This window comes from Colossoma macropomum, unplaced genomic scaffold (genome assembly GCF_904425465.1).
Source record: "Colossoma macropomum unplaced genomic scaffold, Colossoma_macropomum, whole genome shotgun sequence".
NCBI lineage: Eukaryota > Metazoa > Chordata > Actinopteri > Characiformes > Serrasalmidae > Colossoma > Colossoma macropomum.
The window spans coordinates 13,089,541-13,110,014 of record NW_023494802.1 but is presented as its reverse complement, the minus strand read 5'-3'; the positions used below and the strand labels follow the sequence as shown (position 1 = coordinate 13,110,014).

At 40.1% G+C, this 20,474-nt stretch overlaps 1 protein-coding gene across 2 annotated transcripts; it reads left to right on the top strand.

Annotated features, from left to right (window-relative positions):
* Positions 1-1,544: 1,544 nt before the first annotated feature.
* Positions 1,545-20,284, top strand: ccdc30 (coiled-coil domain containing 30). Of its 2 annotated transcripts, XM_036591687.1 has the most exons (28): positions 1,545-2,383; positions 3,910-4,092; positions 4,320-4,440; positions 4,620-4,810; positions 5,301-5,390; positions 5,486-5,569; positions 6,075-6,228; positions 6,367-6,438; positions 6,681-6,796; positions 6,981-7,049; positions 7,195-7,268; positions 8,991-9,183; positions 9,342-9,419; positions 9,510-9,638; positions 9,787-9,924; positions 10,086-10,264; positions 10,541-10,748; positions 14,191-14,313; positions 14,465-14,635; positions 15,141-15,350; positions 16,522-16,679; positions 16,918-17,083; positions 17,282-17,403; positions 17,601-17,742; positions 18,456-18,592; positions 18,674-18,791; positions 18,901-18,965; positions 19,097-20,284. In XM_036591687.1, the coding sequence occupies exons 1-28, from the start codon at positions 2,369-2,371 to the stop codon at positions 19,305-19,307; spliced, it is 3,717 nt and encodes a 1,238-aa protein (XP_036447580.1). In that variant the 5' UTR covers positions 1,545-2,368; the 3' UTR covers positions 19,308-20,284. The 2 variants fall into 2 exon arrangements, with proteins under 2 accessions (XP_036447580.1, XP_036447581.1); XM_036591688.1 differs by lacking the exon at positions 5,486-5,569.
* The last annotated feature ends 190 nt before the right edge of the window (positions 20,285-20,474 follow it).

The window sequence follows — 20,474 nt, the reverse complement described above, 5'->3', positions numbered from 1 at the left end:
TTTCATGGCAGCACAATTCATCAGAACACAAGCTAAAGCGTTTGGTAAACTGAAACTGGGGAGCATCGATGCTCTGAAGAACAGCAGGGACCACTGACATACATAATCACCATTTTTTGCACTTTCGTTTTTTTACCCTTTTTACATTACATTTTAGCAATATTTTGATTATGTGTTTACGTTTCCACAGTGAAGGCTAGGTAACATGACAATTGATTGTCGATTGAGTAAGCTAAGATTTCCTAACCTAAGATAAAATACTATAAGATAAAAATTCCTAAATTAAGATAAGATTTGCTTCTGTAATACAAATTTGTGAAAAACCTAGCCCTAGAACTCTAATGTTAAACCCTGTATTTCTAGGGGTGGACAGATCAATATTGATGGTGATATTTTCGATCCCGATGTGATCTTTTGAAAATCTATTCACACTTGAAAATATCAAAACCATTTATTAGAGCAATAAAATATGTATAATATAGCACAGCATAGTATAGTAAAATACTTACGTAATTGTACTTTATTATTGTAATTAGGGTCAAAAGAAAATTCAGCTGACACTATGATTCTGCCATGAAAACAACCCTTTTATAAAAATGAACAGACAGAAAGACATAATGTGCAACAACCCCACAGGGATCACCACCAGCCACAGGTTTCAACATCATAGTGACCCCCCCTCCACACACACACACACACACACACACACACACACACACAATAACACAGACACACACACCTTAACTAAAAGCAGCAACATTAACAACAATAAACACCATAAGTAGTGCCGTTTTTAATTGGGGCGTGCTCCTCCCATGAGTCCCTTCCTGCAGCTCTCTGTGATGCCTCACATTATTTTACTTTTGTATTCTTTTAAAAGATTTGTACTTTACCAAAATAGTATTGCAGTTGAATACTTGACCTTTTACTTATTTACGTTTCATTTAAACATTCAACATACTTGTGTGAATTTTCATTTACAGGCCAGGTGATTTTTATCTCTTTCTCTTGCCAGTAAGTTCATTTCCTGTTTACTCTAATTTACCGTGTTCGTTAAAACATCCAACCAAATTAATATCAGTGTGAAATGAAACACAATAACCATACTTTCACTGAAGTATGATTTCTCTGCACTTGTTCCACCCTTATAGTATAGTATAGTATATTATTGTGTAGTGTAGTGTGTAGTTTTGGGCATGTTAAATGTTCCTTAAGCAGTAAACTGAATCTCTCTCTCTCTCTGGTTGTGTGTGTACTGGTTATCTTGGTAATTGATCTAAAAGAAACGCTGTGGTATCACTGAGACCTTCAAGATGTCGACGAAGTACTTTACTCAGGTAACTTTATCAAGAGTTTCTACTTTTATTCAAGAGCGGAACTACCCCTGCTGCTATTTACGAGGCGAGCGGTGCTGTCTGCTCTGACCGGCCTACAGAAAAAAGTTATTTGCAGTAGCGCCACCTGTTGGTCATGACTGTTTCTACATTTTGTGTGGTTAGTTCCCCCTCAGGCACAAATAATGGTTTATTCCGTTGCCAAGGCGCTCGGCCCAAGCTCCGCACAAACTCCGCTGAAGGCCAGCACGAGCCGTCTTCAATGTTGACAAACACGGCCAAGCTAACGGACTATTCCTAATTTTTCCTCAGAAATTACAGCTTTTTTACTGGACTTTGCTGACTAACTAAATGTGTATTTCGACTGCTGCGCACTGTTTCATACTCGTAACCTACACGGCTGTACTAGATAGCAAAAAAGCTAACGGTAACTTTTGCTAGCGAACGAGTTTGGCTACAAGTGGCGAACTGTGAGGAGGTGGCTAGCTAGCTAGCTTGCGTGCTAATTGCCCGAAGCTAATTCGGCTCAGTAATTTGCGTATTCGAAGCGGTATTTGAACACAGATATCAGCGTGTATGTTTTATAACTATGTCTGAGTAGGTTACGTTAATGTTAGCAACTTGGCTATCTCGCTCACACCGACGTTGTATTGTGCTTCATAACGGAACATCTCGAGTTCACTGCCGAATCCCTAACTTACTAGGAACTTAAACCAAATGTGTGACTCGGATGAGCAGCTGTTCGCTGTTAGTTAACGTAATTGTATGAAGGGAGAACCCTTGGACTTGATTTAGCGGATGTGGCATATGGTATGTCGAATCGTCGTCGCCGCTGCACCGGTGGCCTCTCCCATAAAGGAATTTGCGTTTTTCTGTGTGCTCCATAGAAGGAATGATGATGATGATTAGGAGCGTATATGGCTGCTGTATTTTGGTAACCAAATGTTGGAAGCCGTCTGAGGAGCTTTACTGTCACCAGCACAGTGAGGTCATTTGCAAGTGATGCGAGGACTGCTGTTCAGCTTCACTCGGCCATGGAGCAAACAGAGGTAAGAATTCTCAGTTTTATTATTACACTTCTCTATATAAGCTTCGACGATTTTCAGGCTAACCTACTTCATACAATGTGTAATAAAATTATATTTGTTTCAAGCAAAACACATTTAGCAGAACATGAAACGGCAATATGTGTGTGGAGAAAGCCTGGAGAAGAATTCCAGCTATGATAGTGGTAGCAAATGACTGCTGGCCCAGTTCTGGCCCACACCTGCTACTTTCATTTGAACCAAATTTAAATTGTAAACTATGATATTTTATAGTGTACCACAGGCCAACATGCGGCCTTAACTCTGCAGAAGTGGCCCAGATCTGCTTGAAGACATGTGGGACAAATATTACTGTTTTAATATGGGCTGCTTTTGGCTCATGTGCAGTTTGCCAGTGTCAGTGTATAGGCAGCACTGCCATATCTCTGCCAGAAGTGACCCAGATCTGTTTTAAGACATGGGCCAAATATGCATGTTTTAATGTGGGCCACTTTTGGCTCACATGCTGCTTGCCAGTTCCTACAATGGGCCAACAGTGCCATATGTTTGCCTAAAGTGGCCTGCATCTAAAGGCTAACTGGTGGAGAATGAGCAGTTTGTTAATTATGGCATTAAGTGCAGCTGCATTGTTTGACCGCCAGAGTTTGTAAACAGCTATCATCAATCAACACCCCACTTCAGCATGTTCATTAGTAAGCTGTACAGCAACTTCAGGCCTAGGTTTAAGGTTTGGTTTAGAGAATATGACATGTGGGTTGTCATTGTTATTGCAGTACAACAACATGGATACAGTCATTTTTCAACATTTTAGTATTTTGTTCAGAATATTGTGATGGTGTAGAGAAGTGTCATTACACCCATACAAAGGGTGCTGAAAAGCTCCGAGGTCGAAATGTCAAAGTCTGATGCTTTTTTTCGTACAGTGTTTATGGTAAGCTTGTGTTCATTGATGGGATCGTGGCATTTTAGATGCAAACCTGCACAAGTTTGCAAATAAATTTCTCAAACAAAAACTGTAACACCAGCCGCCTTTTGAAAGAATACTCTGTCAAAAAGAAAATTTCAATCTTGGAATGGTCGGTTTCAAATAAATGGCGCTTGGATCAACGTATTGTTTCATAACACGAACTTACCATACATTGCATACATAACATCAGTAAAGTTGATCTTTTTTTCACTTCGCATTGATTTTGAATGTTGTATTTTAATAATGGTGTATAAGGAGTTCCAGCCTTCCGCCCAGTGACGGCTGGGATAGGCTCCAGCACCCCCTGCGACCCAGAAGGATAAGCGGCTTAAAAAATTGTGTGTGTGCATAAGGAGTTTACAATTTCTTAAATTGTACTTTCTTCTCAATTACTTTACGCCGAGCAGTGTGAAGATGTTTTGGAGTTAACATATCAAATAACTGTGGCATCATTCTCTGCTCTGTCAGTTCCTGTGGACAGGCCAAAATTTCAGTATTGCAAATATAATACATTATTTTATAGTAAGCTATTGTTTTTTTTTTTTTTTAATTCTTTGTCAAGGAGAAAGCCGAGATGCAAGAGCTCTCTGTGCACTTGCAGGAGGACGGCTTGTCCCCTGAGGCCTCGGCGGATGAGCGGCAGCGTCACCTGTGGCGTTTGCTTCAGCGCAGTGAGGGCAGCTTGGCCGCGGCCACAGAGGAGCTGCAGGCGCTGCGCACACAGCAGGCCAGCGAGATGAGAGAGGTGAGCCTCCAGATGGCAGGCTGGGGGAGGTACTTTAAAGCATAGCTAATGATTTCCCCTTTCATCAACATTTTATCATGACTTTACAGTCTCTTAACAAAGACAATTTGTTGCCGTCAGTACCTGATCACATACCCTTTGTAAATAATGCTCTTTTTTTGTTGTCTTCTTATTGTTTGAGTTATGAGAACCCACAGTTGAATTTGGTACCTGGAATTTTCTTTCAGGTGGAGAATTATGTGGAGCACATTCGAAACATGCTGGAGGAGCGCGAATGTCTGACAGCTGAATATGAACGTGACAGTGAGCAGCTTCGTGCTGAGCTCGCACAGATGAAGCACCAGCAAGGTAAGCTTACTATGATAATCTTCTCATTAGTAATACCTCCTTAATAGGTATTCCTCCAAGATATTATCTACACCTGTCTACATCAGAAATTAGTCTTGTAAATTCAACATTGCTGTAGCAGTCTTATATGATATTATCCTAAATTTATGCCAATAAATCATTGCCTGTGTGTATCCCAGAGTGCCAGTGTAAAGAGGTGACGGAGATGCTGGAGCAAGAAGGTCTAGCTGAGATCAGTCATAGCAGCGCCAGTGAGCAGGTGGCCTACCTGCTTGTGGAGAGAGTTACCTTGTTGGAGAGGTTGGAGGCTGCAGAGAGGAAACTCGATACCCAGACCCTCACAGGCAACCTCAGGGAGGTCCATCTACAGGTACAACTCCAGAACTTGGTGCATGGAGATACCATATTGACAGACTTGTAATAGATTGTGCCCTCCATAGATGAAGTCTGTTTTTTAAAGGGCATATAACATGGAAAACCAAGATTTCCTGCAAAAACAAGCCGTTGTGAATTAATAGTAGTTATGACGTTAGAATCATAAACAAATATACATTTGGCTGCCCATTCAGCCTACAGCAGCTATTAGAGCAGAGGTGGCTGTAAATGATTAAATGCTGTGTTGTCAGGAAGCAAATGTATTATTGCAAACTTCCAAAAGATCCAAACATCCAAAAAGAGTGTGGCTGATTTTTATTTTTAACGACATCCCTGAAGATTTCAGTCTCATCTTAACGGTAGGGCTGAATGATTTGGGGAAAATTAGATGACTGAAAACTGAGTTCATGAGTGAAGTCTTTGGTGTGATAGTAACACAAGCTTGCTAGGTTAGTATTTTGACTGCATTCTCTTATGGGATTTAGGAGGAGCTAGACCACATCCGGCACACTCTGGAGGCGGAGCTAAAGCAGCAAAGGGAAACAATGCACCACACTAAAGAGAGCATAAACAAGGTGCAGGCAAGTTTGTATTTTATGTTTGGCCAATGCGAAAATGACTTTGTGTGACATAACCTTTATGACTTTACATCCCTGGTTTTCATCCCAAGGGACAGGAATCTCCAGCTCAGAGCCCCTGGAGGAAACTCTTTGGGGTGCGCAAGGCTACACAAAGGGCGCAGAGCCTTACTCCTGTATGTTCCTGGACCTGCCATATTTACTGTTCACTTGAGTTTTCATGGTGGGCAAGAATGTATAATCAGTTTAAGAAAGAGGAGTAAGTCATTTTCACTGTGCTTGAGACCTGCTTAGAGCAGTTTAGATTTTCCTCAGCAACCCCCATATGCACATCTCACTGACCAGATGGTCTTATCTCAAAAGAACAAAGTGAATCTTTGCAGCTTGTGGCATGACCACTCTAACACTGCAGTCTCCTTATGTCTAACCACAAGAACATGAATTTAAGAAGCTACTAATCAAGGAATGTTTTTACCTGTTTTGGGTATATTGGCCAATGGTGGCTGATAAAAGCTCTGTTCACAATAAAGCATGTTTCCCATTCAGCTTCACTCATACTCAGTGGGGCAGTTGCATGATGAGCACAAGCATGGACACTGGTTTGACTCCTAGCAAACACCACTTCTGCTAAGGCCAGAAAGATTTTCTGTTTGTGATCGTAAAAGTCTTTTTCTCCTGCAGGCCCACAGTGAGGAGCTGGCACAGGAGCGCAAAGAGAGGCAGAAGCTAGAGAGGGATCTGGAGGAGGCGTCCAGCAGACTCGCTATGGCTCATAAAGAGATTCGCAACCTGACCAATGAGCTAGATCTGGCTCGGAAAGCCCAGACCATTTCTGGTGAGTGACCAACCAACAGAAAGAAACGAGTGGTCGTCTATAGTTGTTTTAGTTCACTTATTTACTCTCACTCTCTGAATCTTTTATTCTAATGACTGATTGTATATCTTAAATGTCAAAAATGTGTGTCCAATTCAGGGCCTGACCTGCAGACAACAGGTGAAGAAGTGGCACGGCTGAAACAGGAAGTAGAAAAGCTGAAACAGTGTGGTAAAAACATATTAACTGTCTAAAACCTACCTATCTGGTATCATGTGATGTTTTAACCCCCTGATCCCCAGGTTGATTATTCAGTTATTAGTCGTGAAGCTTCTTATTCAGTAACTGCTATGAATTATTCAGTAACTACTATGAAACTAAGTTATAATTTACATATGTTATGAGAGTGTGCAGCTGATAATGGGGGCCCTCCTACAGGTGGTTTAAATTTCTAAACTGAATATATTTGGCAGATATGGTGGAGCTTCAGAAGGCAAAGGAACGCAATGAAAGACTTGACACAGAGATTCGGGTCCTGAGGGATAGAGTGCGCTCGTTGGACTCTGAGAGGAAGACTCTTTTGAAAATGGTGGGTTCCATCTGAGTGTTTTGAGATGTTGCTTTGAGACCATGTATTTCCGCAGTACACTTGTTTTTTTTTCTTAGTGAGAGTTTCACACAGAGATATTTTTTGTAAGTTCCTGACAGAAAGAGCATGTACCAAATCAGCAAAATGTTGGGCTTAATAATATAACTTCTTGTCTCTGCCACAGATTGAAAATTCTAAGACAAATTCTAATCATGGAGACAACATAGAGCATGATCCAACTCATTCTGCACAGGTAAATTAGCTGTAATGTAATTATAATAAAGTTTATTTTCACTAACAGTAAAAACCAATGGATTTAACTACTAACTGGTGCTCGGAGACACGCAGATTTAGTAGTTTACCCTTTTAAAGAAATAACCAGGAGATGTCTTTTTCAGGTTGATGGCAATGACAATAATCAAGAACTGCCAGATACAACACTAAATGATGAACAAGAACAACTTCATAAAAGGTATTTAACTTTTAGTTGTTTAAACTCTTAACGAAGTATCTATTCCTGTTTAAATTGGTCTTCTGCTTTGATAATGTTTTGAATTTCTCAATGCTATTGCAATTTTATTTGCTTTTATTTTGTGTCTCAAATTGCCTTTTTGAAATCATATGAATATAAGTCATACATCAGTCTCATTTCATTTTTACTCTGATTAGGCAAATCAGTATTAAGCTCTTACCAATCTGAACTGTGCTGCATGAGCTTACATGGTCACTCAGATAGCAACACAGTATATCCAGCAATAAAGGAAATCTCATGCATTTTTATATAGTGACAGAGAAAACGTAGCATACAGAAAGCTTTACACGCTGATACATTTTACTACAGACAGCATAAACGTGACCACGCTGTAACTCCTCTGGTGGCAGATTTAAGCAAGTGAAAGGACACATTAACCCTATTTGGATTTGATTAGTTTATCAGGATAACTCCTGTAAAAGTGTTGGATCAGAGATCAGTGATAAAACTCTTGCATCCAGATGGCAGAGCAAGTTTCTAGTGGGTTGTATTTTTTTTTTTTTCATCGAAATTTAACATCATATAAGAACTGACAGTAATACAGCTAATCATTATTTCTAAAGAGCTGTTTAAAGAACTTTGCAAAAAACATGATGATTGGTGCGCATGTGAACATAAAGTAAAAACAATGCTTTATATCTGCCCCTTCATCCTGCATCCTCGTTCTCATTGATTTTATTTTCTTTATTTCTCTTTATTTCCACCCCCAGACCAAAGTAAATAGTTGAGTATTTCTTCAGAAGCATCCATTTTTACATTCTTTGCGATTTGGATAGTGTTTCATATTAGGGGTGGGCCTCTGATATCTGCACTAGGAGGCCAAATACTGTTTGCAAGTAGCAGTGTTCAGATTTTTTTTTTCAAATGTGAGGTGAGACTAAAATGAATAATGCGAAGTTTCATGAAACACTGTAGGTAATTCAGTCTGTAATTTTCTCAGGGGAATAGGGAGAAAAAAATCACCAACATGGCCAATCGTCAGGGCAGTAAAATAAAAGAGTAACACCTGGAAAAGAGGAAATTATCTCATGTAAATTTAATCAATTAAATCAATTAATCAAATAAATTGAATCTTAATAAACCTAAATTAGATCTAAATTAAATAAATCTGTAATAAACAAAACAGGATTTTACTTGACTGTTCACATTTCCATTACTTGTCATTATATATACCATCTGAGATATCATGAAATATATATTTTTCTTATTACAGAGAGCATGTGATTCTACAAGCTTTTTGTATTTGATTCTGCATTACATAGAGGAAGTGTCCCACCCCACTCAAACACACAGGCCCACTCAGCCACCCTGCATACCATTACGGAATAAATACGTCCACTCACCCAACCTTCATACTTTCACAGTCGCAGCTGCCGTTTCACTTACACAGACATCTCAGATGGACAGGGCAATGTAAAACAGCAATGTGACGGCACATTTTGGAAACATATATTGCCAGCAAGACGTTTGATTTGATAGAGTTAAACTGGTAATCAAGTTATCAAATTGTTGAGAAACGTTTAAAATTTAGCTTGTCCACATTCAGCTATTCCATCCAATGCTTTTTCAGCTCCATCCAGTGCATTTCAGTGCAGAGTATTTACACTTCAGATGACATACACAGAATGTCCACATGTTCACAGTGTGTGTGTATGGATACAGGTGTCGGAGAGAGTCTGAAGATAAGGACTGTCGTCTGCGGGAGCTGCAGAGGAGGCTGCAGAAACAGCAGCAGGAGTATGAGGAGCTGGTAGAGAGGAATGAAGAGCTAGAGGCACTGCTGGGAGAGACACAGAATAAGGCTAAAGAGGAACGAGAACTTCATGAGTGTGAAGTGGAGGGCTTGCAAAGGAAGGTCAGACTTCTCTATACTGTGAAAACCTGCTTTTCTAGATGTATTTTTTATATGAAGGTGTTAACATTTCATTTAAAGGTTGTAATTTTAATCTAATCCACTTTTTTCTTTCATTTGGCTCTGACTGAAAAGTAAAATCAAGTTTATTGCCTTCGCAGGTTAAAAATATGGAGGTTGAGCTAAATTTAAAGATGCCTGTGAAAAAGGAGAATCAGACGAAAGAAGCAGTGCCTGAGGTAACCAGCCTGTGGTTGCTCTCAGTTTTAGTGTTTGTGTGTGTTAGTTAAAGGTGTGTTTTAATGTATTATAATACATTTATTTCAAAGCACAAAGATAGTGGTATTCAGGAGAGGCTGACATTTCTGGAGAGTCGTCTTGCTGAGGAGAAGGACTGGAGAAAACAGTTAGAGGTGGACTTATCTGTAGCTCAGTCTTCCCTTAAGAAAGAGAAACAGGTAACACACTTGGGATCGATATGTAGAAGCAAGGAATTTTTACTTTATACTGTCAATCATTTAAAGAGGTGTCGTTGTTAAAGTGCTTTTAATCAATTCAGGAGGACCCTGATGAAGTATATTGATATTATGGACTCCTCATCCTCAGACAATGCTCAGAGACCATGAGGAGCTGAAGAGATTGCGCTTAGAGGTGCAGAGCTTGCAGGCTGCTTGCCAGCAAGAGAAATCCCTTAACAAGAATCTCACACAGATTAAAGGAGAAAAAGGAATTCTGGAAGAAAAGGTGATAACATCAGTGTTGACTAATGACAGATTACTCAGTAAATGTTGGCTTTATTTGAAGAAAATTATTGTAACTGATGTGGATACCATTTGTTCATTGTAATTTCTTAAGCATTTCAAATGCACATAGTTAGTCTGTCATTTATTTGTGTCATTTAACAGGTGGCCCAGTTGGAGCGTGCTCAGACGCGACTCCAGGACGACCTGGCACAGCATACAGAGAACAGCAGAGTGCAGGAGGATCTGCGAGAGAGCAAGGAGCAGGTGACACAGCTTAAGGCTCTAGCTGAACAGCTGAGATCAGAGCTGTCTACACTGGAGAAAGAACACAGCACTCTGAGGTAAGGAACTCTTCAGAATATAATAAGCTGTTACTTCAAAGGATCATATTACATTATACAGTATACAGATCAGGTCACTTTGTTGTCATGGAGGTTGCTGGGCATTTATTGCCTAGCTACAGTATTTAGTGTTTTGAGTAAACTGCTTACAGGACCTCATATTCGTGAAATCTAGATTTTTAGTTCTTTCAGAACCTGTACTGTATTTTTTGTCAAAGCTACTGTAGACTGATCAGAGATGGTAATACAGTGGTAGATTAACTGTACTCTGTGTAGGGATGAGCTGGTGGAGAAGCGCAGGCAGGTAATGGAGCTGCAGACTGAGTTGAGCGTCAGAGCCCACGATAGGCTGCAGGCTGAAGGTCAGACAGAGCGGCTCAGCCTGGAACTCCAACGCGTAAAGGAGCAGCTACAGGCCACAAGTCAGGAAAAAGCGTCTGACCCTAATCCTAAACCACCTGCAGGAGACAAAGGGCTCAGCCAGGTAAGACTCTAACATGCTGCCTGAGCTGAAAAGAATGTCAAGTTGCCTATCCTATATGGAATTTATTACACATTATCACCCTTTTGAGCTAGGAATGCGTGATGATATTGGATTCATATCGGTAAGGGCAGATACATTGCCATTCACAAACATTGGCATTCCTGGCTAACATGAGCAAAGCAGGCTTTAAAATACATTTATTACTGCTGATCCTTTTGATCTTTCATTTAAAATATTAACAAAAAACTTTTATTTGAAGTACAGTGATTGGAAAAAAAAAGACTAAATCTTATCAGGAAATAAATATTTTTCTCGATTCTGTGTGTGCCATAATTGTTGGCTCCCCTTCATTTTATACTTTGTGCAGCCTATGGGGTTTAGGTCAGGGGACTCGGGTGGCTATCGCAAAACCTTGCTTCTGTGGTCAGTGAACCATTTTTTGTGTTGATTTTGAGGCATGCTTTGGATTATCGTCCTGCTGGAAGATCCAAATTATGGCACACTTTAAGCTTCTTGGCTGAGGCAGTCAAGTTTTGATTTTATTTCTGCTAAATGGACTATGTGATACCATGTGTGATACCATGTACTTAAATAAGTTATCCAGGGCTACAATATCACAGATCCACCACCGTACTTCTCAGTGGGGATGAGGTACCCTTTTGCATGGCTGTCTTTGTGTCCACGCCAAACTCACCTCTGGTGAGTGGTTTGTTGCCAAAAACCTCTGTTTGGGTCTGACTGTAGAACACGGCCCCACAGAAAGGTCCAGTAACGTTTGGCAAACTGTAGGTGTTCGAGTTTGTTGGTTCTTGACGGCAGAGGCTTTCTCCTGGTAGCCCCCAAACAACTTGTGGTTATATAGGTGGTGTTTTAAATGTGGTCTGTCCCCAAGATGTAACTGATTTCTGTAGTTCTTCATCTCCAATCCTTGGAGATTATTTGTCAACTCAAACCTAACATCTCCGGTTGTTTTAAACTTCTTAATTATTGCACTGACAGTAGAAATGGGCATTTTCAACTGTTTAGATATTCTCTTGTAGCCATTTCCTGATTTGTGCAGCTCAACAACCTTTTGTCGTACATCATTGCTGTATTCTCTGGTCTTTCTTATAATGATGGATGACGGATCACTCAGCGCGACGCTAGTCAGCGCAGGCGTCTGTTAGCTGACGTAACAGAACTGGCAGTTGGCACTTTCCTCCGAGCGCGTTCGGCTGTTCAGTGACGTTGCGTGAGCGGCAGTTTGAAAAGAAAGCGGTGGCTGGCTTCACAGGTCTCGGAGGAAGCCTGTGTTAGCTTTCACCCTCCTAGCGTTGATAGCATCGTGTGATTGGGGGAGTCCTAACTAGCGGGTGGAATTGGAGACGACTAAATTGGGGAGAAAAATCGGGTAAAAAAAAAAAAAAGGCATTAGACAAATGTTCAGACTTATATGTTCAGATTGATATTTGATGTTGTATTTATTGTATGCCGGATGTCTGTTACATTTTTCAAATGTCTGCGTTTAATCTAGAGAGCAGCTATAAAATGTAAACATTCACCACCAGTTTCTTATTGCTAACATAACACATAGTTATAGCCTAAGTTTGTACATTTTATTAGCGTTTATGTATTGGCACTGGTACATATGTATGTGGAAAATATGGGTTGTTGGCATTGGCCCACAAATCCCGTAGTGTATACCTGATTATAGCATACAGTAATTGATTTTTCCTGCATTTATTTTTCCACACTCATCAAACATTTATCCGATTGTGTGGAAGGCTGTGCTGTAGGTGCATCGATGATACCATGATACATTGATCTGAAGGTGACAATTCAATATGCACTCAATTTTTACCAAAGCAAAATTCTCTGGCTGTTTTTAAACATATTGTACAAGACTCGAGACTGCGACCAAATTTTTTCAGAGTGCGTGAATTAAAATTTCACATGGTTGCATTTGTCCAAGTGCATGATGATCATTAGGCTTTTAGGTGCCCCTCTGGCACAGGTACTGCATTAGCCATTGTGGTTGAAAGTACTACTTCTTTTCTTCACTGGTACAGTCGGTCTGCCAAAATTATACTCCCCCTTATTTGTGGAGTGCAAGGTCTGATTCAAATCAAATTGAATCGTCATAATGTCATATAAAGCATATGTCTCTAAGTTCAACAGTGAGGATTTTGTCAGGGGGTAGAATTTTGGCAATGCTGTTTTGACACCTTAGAGTACAAAAAAAAACAATAAAAACATGCATGTTGTTATGCTTTGCTTTTATTTGATAACATTGTGATGTTTTCTTTTAAAATTATATAATAAAAGATGACCTATTTTGTCAGCCACTGCTTGCGGCAGACAAACAATAGCCACGTTTACATGCAGCCTAATAATCAGTTAATAATCCGACTAATAGCTCAATCGGAATAGAATACGTCCATGCATACACCTCAATCGGAATAGACTAGTCCAATTGAGGCCATTCGGAATACAATTTCTATCGGATTGAACGAGGTGGGTAATCCAGTAAATAATCCATTAAATAGAAGATTAATGGCCATGTAAATGCCTGTATCCGATTACATTACGAAAGTTTAGAATGTTCAACATGGCGGGAGCAGAAACTGGTCTGCAGAGAAGACGGTGGTGGGATGGGCATTCAGCTTATGTGTCTCAGAACACAACGTCTTCCTCTCGCCCTTCTTTGATAAGTACATGTGAAGTATGTTTTTCTGCCATAATTTTAAATCAGTTAAAAACACAAGCTCACCAACTGAAAACTCATCACACTCTGACGTGATGATCGCTGTCATGGTAACATTTACACTAAGTGGTTCTCTACTCATGCATTCTGTATTCAATTGAATTGGCAAAAATCAAAGACAAGATCAAAATATTGCACAAATATCAAGTCTCGAGTTACTGTCAATCTTTATATTAATGCAAAACTAGGGTATGGAAATGAAGACAGCTATTCATCAACATGCAAGGATTAATATGCAAGAAAAAAAAAAGTTGTGACCAAATTGTGTGCTGGAGCAACCAACTGAGAAAGTTGGTAGCATTAGTGTGATCAGTGGAAAAGTTACTTTGGACCCCTGTTGTATGCAATGTTTTTTTTTTTTTTTGTCTCTATTCCACTCTATTCTCCCTCCAGTCGTGTATATTCAGGTCATTTTAAAAATAATTCTGTCTTGTCCCAAAATGATCAAAATAGATTACTCGTGGTTGAATTTGAGATTTTATAATGCATTAAAATATTTTGTAAAGAATTGTAATGATCACAAATAATTGTCGTGAGGTCTGTGGTTTTGTATATGACACTGTATGATATTTTATCTCAGAATTTTCAGTTGGTTACTTGTACATGACATTTCAGTTTGTAGTTGTTCTTGGCTGTATAACTGGTGCCTGTTGATGAGCTGCTGTGTAATCTGTGTACTGATATATGCTGCACCCCCAGGTGGCATGTGTGAGGTCAGAGATGAGCAAACTGCATGCCACCCTGGAAGAGGAAAGACAGCTGGCCACCCAGCACCAGCTGGCCCTGCAGGCTCAGATCAGCGAGGCCCAGGCTCGGGCCAAGGTCAGCCATGCCATTCATAAAAAAACACACCCAATCTCTTACAGGGCATATACTGGGTGGCCCTGGGTTGCCTAACCTCTTGTGTTTTATATATACAAGTTTGTACTTAATCTTAGCAGTCAGTGTAACCACTTTGTGTGCATGTCCTCAGGCTCAAGACTCTCTCCTACAGCAGAAGGGCGAGGAGAGTAAGCAGCTAAAGCAGGACCTTCAAAGGACCCAGCATCTCTTTACTTCAGCTGAGCGGGAGCTGCGCTACGAGAGGGAGAAAAACCTTGACCTAAAAAGACACAATGCACTTTTAGACCAAGAGAAGATGAAGGTATTTCAGAAAGGAATTAATGATGTAGATTGTATGGACAGTTGTGCCTGATTGTTCACTTAAAGATATTTAACCCATTTGTGCCCCAAATTTCTGTCATTTTGCACTTGTTGATGTATATTTGATATCAAACAGGGTCAATACTGATTTTCCCTAAAGCCATGAAACTCATTCTATACATTTGTATTCTTTCATATTTGAATATTTAAAAAGGTGTAGAATTTTTAACAAAAGAGAACGAATAGCATACACTGTGGCAACTTTAGTTGCCAGTGGGCTCAGTTCAGTTAACATTTGTCTGAAACATTCTTGCCAAGAAACTGAACTTTTTATTGAAACTATGCCCTGAAATTTCATGTTATTTTCTCCCCGTGGCCAAATCACACAAAGATAATGACTTTTAAAGCCATATAATCATATTTTTAAAATGTTTTTTTCCTCAACCAGTTAGACAGTGCTGCCTCTGGCCTGTTGCGGTGAGTATTACCAGTCCTATGCTCTTTAGCTGTGTGCAGAGCTCAAGCAGACCCTGGCTAAACTGGCCCAGGTGGAGGCCAGTGCAGAAGGGCAGGCAGCAGAGTTGGAGCATCTGCAGCAGAGATCCAGAGAGTTGGAGCTGGAGCTGTCCAGGAGCAGCCAGAACAGGCAGACTAGCTGCAGCCTCAAAGAGGAGCTCAATGCTGAGAGAGCCCGCGTCATATCTGCCGACAAAAAGGTTAGTGTTGAGGGCTAAAGCTCTTGTTTATGTATGCCCATCAAGCTTAGACTAATGTTTATAGTGAATTTAAATGCCTTGCAGGTTCAAGAAGGTTTGATGTAAACATCTGAAGGTAGATGTCGGCTGTGGTATGTTCAAGCATGGATAATGTTTTTTTATTATTTTGAATGACAAGGTTGGGCTACAATTCCAGTTAATTTAACAGTATTTCAGATATAAATCTACAATCAAGGCGCTATTTTCAGCAATCAGGTGATGGTTTATGGTTTTAAAATCAAGCTGGAAGTCATTTTCTCACAAACAAAGCCTGCCAAAATCGCGTACAATTGCATTGGGTTTGCAATATAATCGTAATTGAACACAGTTTTACCTATAATTCTGCTTTGTAATTGATAAAAGATGTGTGGTTGGCCTGAACAGCATTTTACAGGCTTCTAATACTCGTTGTTATTTCTGAACAATTTCTTGAATACTCATTATCAAAATAACCCTTAAAAACAACAATATTTACATTTCATAATTAGCCATAATTTTAAGTATGCCTGTTCTTGAAATTCAAATGATATCCAGTACACTGTGTGTGCTGTGTGTTGCTCTGATAGAATTTATGATTGATGCCTTCTTACTTGTACATATCGTTTGAGTCACTGTTGTTATTAATTAAGTTTCATTTGGATAGTTTGGTGTTTTTTTTTATCTTGGAAAGTAGCACTGAGTGTGACACGCAGGGCAAGCTGAGCTCAATCATAACCACACTGTGTTTAGTCATGCTGGCTAGAGTGGCTAAAGTTAACTTAACCCCTGCGTCAGACTCTTTTGCCTGAGAGCTTCCATGACAGCAACAGCGCCAGTGTTCCTCTTCTCATCCACAGTGACAACTCGCCACAGTAAAGAGGTTTGAGGCTCTAAGCTATCCTTTTTAGTGTCGCTCTCACCAAAGCATAACGGTACTTAGATAGGTAAAGATGAACTTGTGAATACTATGTGGAGAACCAAATGCCAATGTTACAAACAAATACTCAAGTATTCAAATTTTTTGGGCTAGCCCTAAAAAGGTGTTGCTGCAAAATATCTGTCATGCTGCTTTATAAGTTTTATATGGAAAAAATAAATGAATATGGCAAAGCTGTCTGATACCTACATACCTTGCTACTATGTTTGACTGGAGGTGTTGGAGCTTCAGCAGCAGTTGAAGAACGCTCTGCATCAATTACGTCTGGAGGAAGCCAGGGCAGGAGAGACCAGCAAGCTGGAGAGAGATACCAGGGACATGTCCGATAACCTGTCCGCCCTCCGAGCCAAACTGCAGGAGGAGCAGCTCCAGAGGTGAGCTCCCATGACGCACCATAAAAGAGGACGTGTATGAGACGAGTTAACCTCACTCACCTCACAACCTCACGAAAACAGACAGAGCAGCCAAATTTCATCCAAACTGAGAGTTATTAGAGTCAAGGATGAGTTATTATGCAAGATAATGAGAAGTTTATTCAGAGCCCTATTGCTATGTTGGAGGTTCTTTAGTTCTTAGCAAGCTCACCAATTTCTTCTCACCTTATACTGATAGAAAGTTGCTGGAGCAGAGGGAAGAGGAGCTGCAGCAGCAGGTACGCTCTCTACGTATAAAGGAGGCCAACCTCAGCCGCACTAACTCTGAGCTCTCCCACCGCTCCCAGCAGCTGAATACACGGCTAGAGGTGCTGGAGAACGAGCTGACCTCCACCAGAGAGCAGGTAGGTATTCAGCTCTTCAGAGTGAAGGACACTGTTAAGTTTTCTCAAGCTTTTCCAGGCTCAAGGCCACCACTCTGTAGTTCTGTTGGAAATGGAGGCTTAAATGGGCATTTAACAGGCTGGGTAGTGTAAATCCTAGGTACTTGATGTGATTTATTTAAGTCACAGTCTTTATGCTGCATCTGACATCTCCTGCAGCAAAGGCTCAGTCAGAAGAGCTGCCACGAGCTGGAGGAGCAGCTCATGTCTGCCCAGCAGGAGTCAGAGAGATTGCAGCAAGAGCTGCAGCAGGTCCTCCACCAACTCGACACTAACATCAGGTAAACTCCATAACCATAATCTTGCATTAAACAGATTTGGTTATTTTCTAATTCCAGGTTATGGTCCTATATTTGTAAAGATGTATTGTAACAATGTCTATTGAATAAGCACTGCAAAGGTTTTACCGAATTGGAAAGATATTCAGTGGCTGCTAAGTGAAGTTAGAAGGCTCATTTTGAATTATTTTATGTTTTAGGAGATACAATGAAAAGCAGTCTCTACATAAGACCAAGCTGCGCAGAGCAAAGCAGCTGTTCATGAAGGCAACCACCCAGCGAGACCTGCGGATCCAGAAGCTGGAGAATGATCTGGCTCTTGCAACGAGTCTGTCAGAGAAAGTAAGTTGTGTCTAATTCTAAGCATTAAGGCTTTTACACATTGAGTGTGATTTATTAGTACCGTTTATTTGGACGACAATAAAGTAATTAGAGCGTGTTTATAAATGGTATCTTGTACACCAAAACATTTTTTGGACGGTGAAAATGAGACATTATTTTATTCATACTTGGTTCAATTTTTGAGAGCAGGCGATGTGAACTTACTGACAAATTACTCTTGTCTCTGGTGTTGGCATGGTGACGACTAAGCTGGCAGATCAGTGGTGTTCCAGCAATAAAACTTTTTGAGAAACAAAAAAGGATACTGCTTTGCCACAGACAGCACTTCCAAAAGTAGCTCAAATGGGGCTCAAACTGGGCTATGGACATCCGAGTTATATGTGTAAGCACTGATAAAGTTTCAGCTCCAGGCTGAAGCAAAATGGAGAGTAGCCTGCCCATTGTCGTTGGTTCATTTTGTGAGGATATCTTTTTGCTTTTTAAGACATTCTGTCCGTTGCTTCTTTTCTTTCACAGTGTAAACAACACAAATTGCAAAAAAAAAAAAATCATGTTACATCTGGTGTGTATATTTTTGATGCATAAAATAGGGTCCGAATATTACACGTTTTCACATTGTTTATTCACATTGCGTTTGGTGTGTAACGGCCTTTAAATTTTGAAGTGCAACATCCAAACCTTGCTTCTAACTGCCTTTGCGATGGTCTGGAAAGGAAAAAGACTGGATTAGGACTGTGACAGAGGAGAATGATCAGCTCCTGCTAGAGAGGCGAGAGTTGCTCAGGAGGATGACTGAGGCTGAGGAGATGGGTAACAATGGAATGAGAACCGCAACTACCATACAGCAAAGGTATGGATATTTCCTCTTATACTGCTTTGCAACTAAGAAAAACACCTAAAGACCCATGTTAATGCCCCCTCTGTGTCTTAGGGTGAAGTTTCTAGAGGTGGAGAATAAACAGCTTCAGGAGAAAACACTGAAGCTGGCCAATCAAATTGGAGTTCTCGAGCGTGCACTGAGAAATCTTCAGTCAGTGTGTACTGTTGAGGTAAAGATGAATTTATTTAAATTTATCTGCATGATTTTCTGACTAGTTGTTCAGTAGTAAAATAGATGTGTTTGTATTAATTTTTTGCTTATAAATGTTTCTATCACAGGAGGTAAAGAAAATCTTTCCTTCTGGAACACACACTGATGGCCTGTTGCGAACGTCAACTCCAAGGTACACTCTTACCCTTAGAATTGACTGCTTCTGGTATAATATTTAGACTTCATTGTGATCTTTAGACTTTATAAATGTTTAATAACGTAAGCACAAATTGCACCATTCTGTGTTTTAAAATCTTGATGTAGTCCGAAGCCAGGGCTGTGTGACTCGTGGGGACTATTGGATGCCATCCGCAGAGTTAAAGTGGGAGAGCATGTAAAGAGCTTGGAGTCATCTCTCTCCCTGCCCGCCTCCCAGCCTTCAGAGATTGGCTATCTAAATGTAAGCTCCCCCATGGCTCCCAGCGCCACACTGGACCAAGAGGAGGATCACAGTGCCGCAAGTGAAGACACCTGAGGAAACTGCACCAGCTATTATTACAGAGATCGCCAGTCATCCTCAGATTCATAGTCAAGTCTAATGAATGGTTAAATCACTGGGTCAAAAGGTGCCTACGCTCATTACAGTTGAGTGAACTCAAGAATTTTGTCAAAGTAGTCTTTATTCCTGCCATTAGGAGTCATATAATGACATATAGCTGTGATACAATTTCACTGTGGAACTGAGGTGAGTAAATTTGATATGCGTGGCATAAGAAGACTTGCAGCAGCCTTGCCACACTTGCCCTCTGGCCATTTGATGTACTAGATGAAAATTCTGATTCCATACAGTGCTGTTACCTGGAAATTGAAGCTAATTGGTAGCCAGATTATATTTATCAACCTTTCTAAGAGAGGTGGTGCATTACAGCTTAAACACTGACACTGTGATTGAAACAATATTTTTAATATTTTTTTTTTTTTTGGTAATCAACTATATTGCCCATGCTTACTCAGGGTTATTACTGCTGAATTGAGTTTGTCTTTGCCACTCATATTCATTACAGCAGAAATCTCCATTCTAGTCTTTGAAGACCCTCAGGCAGTCAGTTTTCTTCTATTCAAGCTACCCACACACCTGAACCATGTAGTCAAAATTGCATAGCCTCTGATGTCCTGACTTTGGTTTGGTAGGTGCTGAGAAAGTTCAAAGAAATGTGATTCTGTAGGACCAAAGTGAGAGCCTCAGAAGTATAGCATGGAGATGAAGTAACTCCAGGAAACTAGTTATATGCCTTTTGCTGCTCTGCCCCCTACAGACTGCAGACTAGAGGAATAAGCAAGCTGGACTGATGTCTAAGGCAGAGACAGAACCGAATGTTTGAGGTTGTGAGATATCTGCAAGCAATATAATTCAATGGATGTCAAGGCCAAAGCAGAATGTACAGCCTCATAAAAGCTGGGGAAACTATGAGGTACATTTTCTGTAACATAGCGGTTATATGCTATGTGTGTGTATATATATATATATATATATATATATATATATATATATATATATATATATATATATATATATATATATATATAATTATAATTTTTATTTTTTGATATTGACAATCCAGAAAGGGAGAAATGATACAAAACAGGGCTTAGCTGGAACACTTTTATTTGGTCAGATTTTTTTTTTTGTTTCCTGTTTACA